This window comes from Bos grunniens, chromosome 19 (assembly GCF_055505025.1).
Source record: "Bos grunniens cultivar Pamir isolate PY7600 chromosome 19, Bosgru_T2T1.0, whole genome shotgun sequence".
Classification (NCBI taxonomy): Eukaryota; Metazoa; Chordata; class Mammalia; order Artiodactyla; family Bovidae; genus Bos; species Bos grunniens.
Window position 1 is genome coordinate 39,514,453 of NC_141183.1, and position 10,178 is coordinate 39,524,630.

A 10,178-nucleotide genomic window follows, 5' to 3' on the forward strand; every position below is an offset into this window, starting at 1 on the left:
TATTATACGTGTTTCAATGCCATTCTCCCAAATCATCCTACCCTCTCCCTTCAATTTTCTTAAAGCTACAATTATTTAGAGCTTCTCTCTTATAATGGCTAAACCACTATCATTTTCCCTACAAAATCCTGGTTAAGTAGGCAGGAAAATATCAATAATTTCATTCCACAGACGAGAAGACTAGACTTATACAAAGTAAAAGGAGGTACTTATGTTAGGATCCAGGTCTCCTGGGAACCACTCAGGACTCACTTTCCTTAGGAAACTGTGATGAATTTGTTCCATGGTCTTGACTTTAGACAATGTCTCTGCATTCACTCTTGGTCTTCATCCGGACTTGTGAATTTTATGCTGTAGAAATTAAAGTCATAAGTTCCAACTATCTTTGATTCAGTCTTGGCTGAGACTAGAGGGCACACATTTCAACACAAAGAACTTTGAGAGGACACAAGATTCCTTTATCTTCTCATTATAAACTGTTCATGAGCCTATTTACTGAAAATAACATAGATCATTCCTGCACTGCTGAGAGCTTTGTTCTAATGGTTGCAAGGATTTTTGATTCATAACCCTCATGTAATATTTATGTAATTTCCTCTTCTTATAGGAAAAAATACATTTGTTCACTGAAAGTTGTAACCTCTTTGCCACCCAATACTGACTTGCTACTATTTTGATCATGAACTACTTTCCATGACTTCACTGATCAACCTTTTTTTAAAGAGTATAGCTGCTTTACAATGTTGTGTTAGTTTCTTCTGTACAGCAAAGTGAATGGTCAAATTCTGATAAATTAGTATAAGAGGTTATACAAACTTTTAGAATTATGAACATTGCAAAAGACATTCACTCCTGTGAAAAGTCATTTTATAAGCAAAATAAGTGGAAAAAAAGCAACTCTTAACAGATTAAAGAAAGATGAGAAGTCTTGATTTTCTTCAGTAATATCAAACGCAGGGTGGAGAGGCAAGGGAAGCAAGTGGCAATAAGATATGTATGTGGGATTTAGAAATGAGACACTTGAGGTAGAAATTTCTGTGATGTTCCTCGCTGAGGGGACAAAGGACACCTGCAGTTTCTCTGTAAAGTCACTGACCACAGGAGAAGGAGACTTTGCCCCTGAGAAGTCTCCCCAGGGCTCCCTGCATGTCCTTGTTCCGTAGGCTGTAAATGAAGGGGTTTAGCAGAGGAGTCACCACTGTGTACATGACAACAGCTGCTGTATCCTCTTCTATTGAACTGGAGGAAGAGGATGAGGGACACAGATAAGCCCTGATCACAGTCCCAAAGAACAAGGCAACAACAGCAAGGTGGGCTCCACAGGTAGAGAAGGTCTTGTACCTTCCTTGGGCAGAGGGGACCCTGAGGATGGCTGAAACAATGCGGATATAAGAGACCAGAATGAGCCCGAAGGGGATTAAAATGACTGCTCCCCCCAAGAAGAGGAGGACACGCTCATTGACCTGAGTGTCAGAGCAAGACACCTTCATCAGGGGTCCCAGATCACAGAAGAAGTCGGGAATGATCTTCTTAGAGCAGAAGGAAAGTCGGAATATGAGGAAGGTGTGTGTCATGGCAACAAGACTCGTAAGGGTCCAGCAGGCAGTAACCAGGATGATGCAACACCGGCGGCTCATGACCATGGCGTAGTGGAGAGGGTGGCAGATGGCCACATAGCGGTCATAGGCCATTGTAGTTAGGATAAATATGTCCATGTCCCCAAATGTCAAGAAAAAGTAGAGCTGAGTCAGGCATTCTACATAAGAAATGGACCTGTTCTGGGTCTGGATGTTCACCAGGGCCTTGGGGACAGTGGTGGAGATGAAAAGGATGTCTGCACAAGACAGGCTGGCGAGGAAGAAGTACATGGGTGTGTGAAGACGCGTGTCAGTGCCAATGGCCAGGATGATGAGTAGGTTCCCAGCCACCGTGACCAAGTACATCCACAAGAAGAGCAGGAAGAGCCTGTGCTGCTGCTCTGGCTGCTCAGAGAGTCCCCAGAGGAGGAACTCAAAGACGCTGCTCTGGTTCCCTCCTGCCATGAGCCCAGAAGTCAGAGAAAGGAACTTTGGATGAGACTCACTAACCTTCTCTAAGCATATTTCACTCTACACCATCCCTAAGGGTGCCAGTCTCTTAGTTCTAGAGAATAAAAACAAGAATGGTCTTAATTTACTTGTATTGATCACATACTATGTACACTAAACATTTTTACTGAAATCTACTAGATACAATATTCTAGGAAGTGTAGGAAACAGTTTAAGGAAGTTAAACTAGATTTCTTGGTTTATTTCTCTATATTCTGTTCTGTCCCAAATTTCTTTAGTTGTAGTTTCTTCTTGAGCTGTATTCACAGGAAAGTCTAGAACCCTTCATTCATTCATTCCACAGATATTAGGTACTAACTCTGGACCTGGTAGAGTGCTAGATAAATAAGACAACGATAATCCTTAAATTCAGAAAAATTTCAATTTAATGGGATAGACACAACTACCTCTTTTAAAATTCTATACAATTTTGATTCAGAGTTCCTCCACGCCTCCCGTTCAGCTGCCTTCAAATCACTCTCAGACACCAGACTTCATCCGGTCTGGTCTATCATGTCCAAAAGTCAACATTCTGAAGGCACAATCTATTATCTATTCTAGTGTGTCCATGTTCAGTCGCTCGGTTGTGTCCAACTCTTTGTGATGCTGTGGATTGTATCCTGCAAAGCTCTTCTGTCCGTAGAATTTTCCACACAAGAATACTAGAGTGGGTTGCTATTTCTTCCTCCAGGAGATCTTCCCAACCCAGGGATCAAACCCACATCTCTTGCATTGGCAGGCAAGTTCTTTACTACTCGAGTCACCAGGAAAGCCCTATTATCTGTTCCACCAGAAACCAATTTAATAATCAAATAGCTATTTAGTAAATATGTGTAATGGAGAAGGCAATGGCACCCCACTCCAGTACTCTTGCCTGGAAAATCCAATGGACGGAGGAGCCTGGTAGGCTGCAGTCCATGGCGTCGCTAAGAGTCAGACATGGCTGAGCGACTTCCCTTTCACTTTTCACTTTCATGCATTGGAGAAGGAAATGGCAACCCACTCCAGTGTTCTTGCCTGGAGAATCCCAGGGACGGGGGAGCCTGGTGGGCTTCTGTCTATGGGGTCACACAGAGTCGGACACGACTGAAGCGACTTAGCAGCAGCAGCAGCAGCAGCAGCAGCAAATATGTGAAAGATAACTCAAGTTATTATAACAACAAAGAAGAAATCATAATCCCTATTTTCTAAAACCTCAAAATCTGGTTGGATGTACACACACACACACACACACATACACACACACCCCTCTACTACAAAGCAGACTGAGGCAGAAAAGGAAGGTTTTCTAGGCTATAAATGTACTTGCGGATCTTGTCAGTGGGCTAGAGAGCTGGAGATTTGAGCATAAGGTGGAGGTAGGATTCCAGGCTGAGGTAAAAGCTGTAAAGGGAACTAAGACCCAAATTTCAAAATATCTGGAATGGAAAGTAAAGGATCTAGAACTTAATTCTGTATGTTCAGAAGGCTCAGCCAGTAAAGAATCTGCTTGCAATGCATGAGACCTGGGTTCAATCCCTGGGTCAGGAAAATTTCCTGGAGGAGGGCATGACAACCCACTCCAGCATTCTTGCCTGGAGAATCCCATGGACAGAGAGGCCTGGTGGGCTACAGTCCATGGGGTCACAAAGAGTCAGACATGACTGAGCGACTAGGCACGCACACCAAGCTACTTGAGTAGGAAGTGATGTCAGTACCTGAGTAGGTCCAGTACATGAAAACCCTGTTCCTGTCCCATGTGTGAAACCAACTGAGGGTCAGACAAGGAGTCAGTCAGTCAGAAGGAGGGAAAAACATCACCTTTGTTGTTGAAAAAGACAAGGTTGCAGATTTTATCTTAGCTGTGTTCACTAAATGACCTTTTGAATATACTTCCAAAATTAAATCTATTTCCCCTTTCATAGGCTCAGCTGGACAATCATGGGACTCCTCCATATGATCAGTTCAGTTCAGTTCAGTGGCTCAGTTGGGTCCAACTGTTTGCAACCCCATGGACTGCAGCACGCCAAGCCTCCCTGTCCATCACCAATTCCCGGAGTTTACTAACTCATGTCCATTGAGTCGGTGATGCCATCCAACTATCTCATCCTCTGTCGTCCCCTTCTCCTCCCACCTTCAATTTTTCCCAGCATCAGGGTCTTTTCAAATGAGTCAGTTCTTCGAATCAGGTGGCCAAAATACTGGAGTTTCAGTTTCAGCATCAGTCCTTCCAATGAATATTCAGGACTGATTGCCTTTAGGATATTTCCTTCCATATGTAAATATAGATCAATTTTTTAAGCATCTGTACATCATTAAGAATGTAAGAAGACAATCCACAGAATGGGAGAAAATTCTTACCAATCATATATCTGATCAGAGATTTTTGTGTGGGGGCTTAATAAACATTTATTGGATTAATGAATAAATAGCAGGTGCTTAATATATCATCCAGGAATTAAAGAATATGTGAATAAATAGAATAGCTTATAATATTTCATTTTCCAAAGATATACAATGCCAATTTTCAATTTATTTTGCCATACTGGGTAGATATATTTTTAAAAATATGAAACATTTCACAAATTTGTGTGTCATCCTCGCACAGGGGTCATGATAATCTTCTCTGTATGATCCCAATTTTACTATACGTGCTGCCAAAGTGAGCACTGACCAGAGATTTTTTTTTATCTAGAATATAAAAAGAACAATTACAGTTCTTTTAATAATAGAAAGAAAATTAGCCCAAATTTAAAACGAGTAAAGGATCTTAATAGACATTTCTCCAAAGAAGGTATACAAATGAGCAATAAGCATACAAAAACTGTTCAATACCATTGGGCTTCAAGGTAATACACATCAAAACCACAAGATAGCATGTCACATCCTCTAGGATGACTAGAACCAATAAATAGGACAACAAGTGTTGTCAAAGATATGGAGAACTTGGGGTCCTTAAAAACTATTCATGGGAATGTAAAATAGTTCTTTCCCTTTGCAAAACAGTCTGGAAGTTTCTCAAAAGGCTAAACGAAGAATTTTCATATGCCAGCAATATCACTCTCAGGTATATACCCAAGAGAAATGAAAACATATGTCCACACAAAAACGTGTGCACAAATGTTCATCACAGCATCATTCATAATAGACCAAATCTGAAAAGGATCTTTGGGATTGGAATGAATTGTCAAATTTGCTGGCATATGGAGTGCACGCTAGTAAAGTAATGCTCAAAATTCTCCAAACCAGGCTTCAGCAATACGTGAACCATGAACTTCCAGATGTTCAAGCTGGTTTTCGAAAAGGTAGAGGAACCAGAGATCAAATTGCCAACATCTGCTGGATCATGGAAAAAGGAAGAGAGTTTCAGAAAAATATCTATTTCTGCTTTATTGACTATGCCAAAGCTTTTGACTGTGTGGATCACAATAAACTGTGGAAAATTCTGAAAGAGATGGGAATACCAGACCACCTGACCTGCCTCTTGAGAAATCTGTATGCAGGTCAGGAAGCAACAGTTAGAACTGGACATGGAACAACAGATTGGTTCCAAATAGGAAAAGCAGTATGTCAAGACTGTATATTGTCACCCTGCTTATTTAACTTATATGCAGAGTACATCATGAGAAATGCTGGGCTGGAAGAAGCACAAGCTGAAATCAAGATTGCCAGGAGAAATATCAATAACCTCAGTTATGCAGATGACACCACCCTTATGGCAGAAAGTGAAGAGGAACTAAAAAGCCTCTTGATGAAAGTGAAAGAGGAGAGTGAAAAAGTTGGCTTAAAGCTCAACATTCAGAAAACGAAGATCATGGCATCTGGTCCCATCACTTCATGGGAAATAGATGGGGAAACAGTGGAAACAGTGTCAGACTTTATTTTGGGGGGCTCCAGAATCACTGCAGATGGTGACCGCAGCCATGAAATTAAAAGACACTTACTCCTTGGAAGGAAAGTTATGACCAACCTAGATCAGATGAGATCAGTCGCTCAGTCGTGTCCGACTCTTTTCGACCCCATGAATCACAGCACTCCAGGCCTCCCTGTCCATCACCAACTCCTGGAGTTCACTCAGACTCACATCCATAGCGTCAGTGATGCCATCCAGCCATCTCATCCTCTGTCGTCCCCTTCTCCTCTTGCCCCCAGTCCCTCCCAGCATCAGAGACTTTTCCAATGAGTCAACTCTTCGCATGAGGTGGCCAAAGTACTGGAGTTTCAGCTTTAGCATCATTCCTTCCAAAGAACACCCAGGGCTGATCTCCTTCAGAATGGACTGGTTGGATCTCCTTGCAGTCCAAGGGACTCTCAAGAGTCTTCTCCAACACCACAGTTCAAAAGCATCAATTCTTTGGTGCTCAGCCTTCTTCACAGTCCAACTCTCACATCCATACATGACCACAGGAAAAACCATAGCCTTGACTAGACGGACCTTTGTTGACAAAGTAATGTCTCTGCTTTTGAATATGCTATCTAGGTTGGTCATAACTTTCCTCCCAAGGAGTAAGCATCTTTTAATTTCATGGCTGCAGTCACCATCTGTAGTGATTTTGGAGCCCCCCCAAAATAAAGTCTGACACTGTTTCCACTGTTTCCCCATCTATTTCCCCAAAGCAGAGACATTACTTTGCCAACAAAGGTCCGTCTAGTCAAGGCTATGGTTTTTCCAGTGATCATGTATGGATGTGAGAGTTGGACTGTGAAGAAAGCTGAGCACTGTAGAATTGATGATTTTGAACTGTAGTGTTGGAGAAGACTCTTGAGAGTCTCTTGGACTGCAAGGAGATCCAACCAGTCCATTCTAAAGGAGATCAGTCCTGGGTGTTCTTTGGAAGTAATGATGATAAATCTGAAACTCCAGTACTTTGGCCACCTCATGCGAAGAGTTGACTCATTGGAAAAGACTCTGATGTTGGGAGGGATTGGGGGCAGGAGAAATAGGGGACAACAGAGGATGAGATGGTTGGATGACATCACCGACTCGATGGACGTGAATTTGAGGGAACTCCGGGAGTTGGTGATGGACAGGGAGGCCTGGTGTGCTGCAATTCATGGGATGGCAAAGAGTCGGACACGATTGAGCGACTGAACTGAAATGAACTGAACTGAAGGCTGGGAGGGATGGGTGAGTTGGTGCAGGGTGCTAAGGAATGTATGGCTTCATTTCAGGGGTGATGAAATGTAAAATTGGTTGTGGTGATAACTGCACTGTTCAGTGGATATTGAACATAAAAAGTCATTGAACTGTATAATTCGAATGGGTGAATTGCATTATATATATTATATGCTATTTATTGAATTGCATATCAATAAAGCTCTTAAACTTTTTAACTTCTTTGAAAAAACTTAAAAGAGGGATAAGCCACTTTCTAACTTACTCAAGAAAAAATGAGAGGGCAGGGAGAAAAAACACAACTAGAGAGAACAAGTAATGACAAGGGGAATGTAAATGGAGAAAGCAAATTATTTAAAGTCACTGTACTATTTAGCAAGAGGCCATGCAAACAAATGTGTAATTCTAAATGAAATGATTCCTCCATTGTAAACTCACATTTTCCTCTGGAGAATGAAATGCACCAAAAATTACCCTGGTAGAGATGGAAAGTCTAAGCCAGCAACATTCCAGAAAGAAGAAAAAATGCTATGGTAATCATTTCTTCTTGTGGTAATACCACGATAGGAACTTCCCTCAAATCTCAGTGGCTTAAAAAACAAAGATTTATTTCCTCACTTATGATGGATGTTGGGGTTTCCCACATGGCTCAGTGGTAAAGAATCCACCTGCCAATGCAGGAGACACAGGAGACGCAGGTTCTATCCCTGGGTTGGGAAGATCTCCTGGAGTAGGAAATGGCAACCCACTCCAGTATTCTTGCCTGGGAAATTCCACTGACAGAGGAGCCTGGTGGGCTACAGTCCATGGGATCTCAAAAGAGTCAGATACTACTGAGCTTGCACACACGTTACAAGTCAGCTGCAAGTTGCGGGTGGCTCTGACTAGCATTGCTTCATGTATCTTCTTCATGTACAGATCCAGGCCGAAGAAGCAGCCCATCTTTAGGACATGCCATTCATAAAGACAAAAAGGAAAGAGCAAGGGAGCTTATGGAAATGCACAGTGATTTTTTTTTTTTTAATATGTAGTTACTTGGCAGCACTGGGTCTTTGTTGTGGCATAGGATCTTCAGCTGTGGCGTGTAGAATCTAGTTCCCTGAGCAGGGATCAGACCCAGGCCCCCTGAATTGTGAGCATGGATTCTTAGCCACTGAACCCCCAGGGAAGTCCCAGCACAGCAATTCTTAAAGTTTTTGCTTGGAACTGGAACACATCACAGTCATTCAACTTCATCAGTAAAAGCACAGCAGAGGGATGCAGAACCACAACTTCCCACAGGGAGGCAGTGCAAGTAACACAAAGAACAAGGGGAGCTTTTTTCCTACCTTCCCTCAAAAAGGAAGAAAGGAGAAGTAAACTGACATCGAAAGTACAATCTAGCATGTCCGTCAGCAATGTGTTCCGAAGAGCGACACACAGAAGCAGGGAGAGGGGAGGAGGGTAAGTGATGCCTAGAGAGGCCAGAAAGAGGACGGGCTGCCACACCAGGGAGGAGCGAACGTTCACCTGGACGGAGCAGGACGCAGCGCACCAGGCTACATGTCTAACTCCACAGGCTCCGAGCAAGACCCTCCCAAGAAAAGAGCATCTCCCATAAAGTCAAACAGCAAGATAGCTGATTCATGTTGTTGTACAGCAGAAACTAACACAACATTGCAAAGCAATTATACTGCAATTAAAAAAGTCAAACAGCAGAGCAGGTTCCTGCCAGAGCCTCCCTGCAGAGGAAGGGAAGGATACCAGGGAAGGGGGGCAGAGGGAGGACAGTGTTAAAGGAACAGAACTTCCATCAGTGCATCCTACCAGAAGCCCAATGCTTTGGGAACCTGATGTGAAGAACTGACTCATTGGAAGAGACCCTGATGCTGGGAAAGACTGAAGTGGGGAGGAAAAGGGGACCACAGAGGATGAGATGGTTGGATGGCATTGCTGACTCGATGGACATGAGTTTGAGCAAGCTCCAGGAGTTGGTGATGGACAGGGAAGCCTGGTGTGCTGCAGTCCATGGGGTCACAAAGAATTGGACATGACTAAGCAACTGAACTCACCAGAAGCCCTGACCTGAGAACATCCTAAATTCCAGGGCCACTGGAGGCAGACACTGCTGTCATCCTTTGCTAAGAGGAAACTGAGGTTCAGAGATGCTGAGTGAGGTGCCCCAAGGTCATACTCTGATCACTAGCAGAATCTGGATCTGCTCTTCACTCTTGTGACTTCTACTGCCACTGGTATATTGTCCTTTAGAAGGGAGAAAGGCCAGGAAGAGCTGACAGTGGGGCTTGAATAGCCTCCTACTGGCCACCTAGCTGTTCATCCCCATGCTCTTCCACTTATGGCCAACAGACGCCATCCTGGGTCCCCCGAGTTCCCTCCATCGGTGCCCAGTTGATCCTGACTATCTCCCCGTGACCTGTCCATTCAACACTACCATCTGACACTGCCTGTTCTGTTAGCACCAAATATGATATTTATCAGCTTCCTAAACACACAAGATCCCCTCAAAATCACCCTCCTCCCAGTCCTCACCACTGGATGTTCTCAGTTCCTCTGCCTGGAACACCCTTCAGCACCACTTCCCACCCACCTGTTCCTGCATCAGGTCCTGCTCATCCCTGGGATTCCAGCACAAACATCCCTAGGAGGACTTGAGCTTCCTGCATCTTGCTGGGTGTTCTGGTGTCAACCTTCACACCCCTCTTCCAACACCACCATAATTTACAATACCTACTTCACTAAGTCCAGGCTTCAACACCGGAATAAAATCTTTGGGGATTGAGGGTCCCTGTGTGTTCTGTTCACCACGTGCTTCCTCGGTGTCTAAGATAATGCCTGGCACCAAAGAAATGTTCAAGAAATCGACCATGTCTGAGTGTATGAAGGCATGAACACTGGAGGAGGAACAATTCAATGCCTCCATTTTACTTTCAGAAAACTGAGTTCCACAAACACAAGAGAAGCAAAGAGGCAGCTTCCCTGAATTCCTGTGTAGATGG

General features: G+C 43.5%; 1 protein-coding gene and 1 non-coding gene across 2 annotated transcripts; both read right to left on the reverse strand.

Moving 5' to 3' along the window:
* Positions 1-1,088: 1,088 nt before the first annotated feature.
* LOC147352311 (olfactory receptor 1P1-like) lies at positions 1,089-2,057 on the reverse strand. Its single transcript, XM_086360995.1, has one exon. It carries the CDS (start codon positions 2,040-2,042, stop codon positions 1,089-1,091), a length of 954 nt encoding a protein of 317 aa, XP_086217121.1. The 5' UTR covers positions 2,043-2,057.
* A 2,572-nt stretch (positions 2,058-4,629) lies between these two features.
* On the reverse strand, positions 4,630-4,736 carry LOC147352312 (U6 spliceosomal RNA). Its single transcript, XR_015148524.1, has one exon. It is a non-coding gene; the product is annotated as a U6 spliceosomal RNA (small nuclear RNA).
* Positions 4,737-10,178: the final 5,442 nt, after the last annotated feature.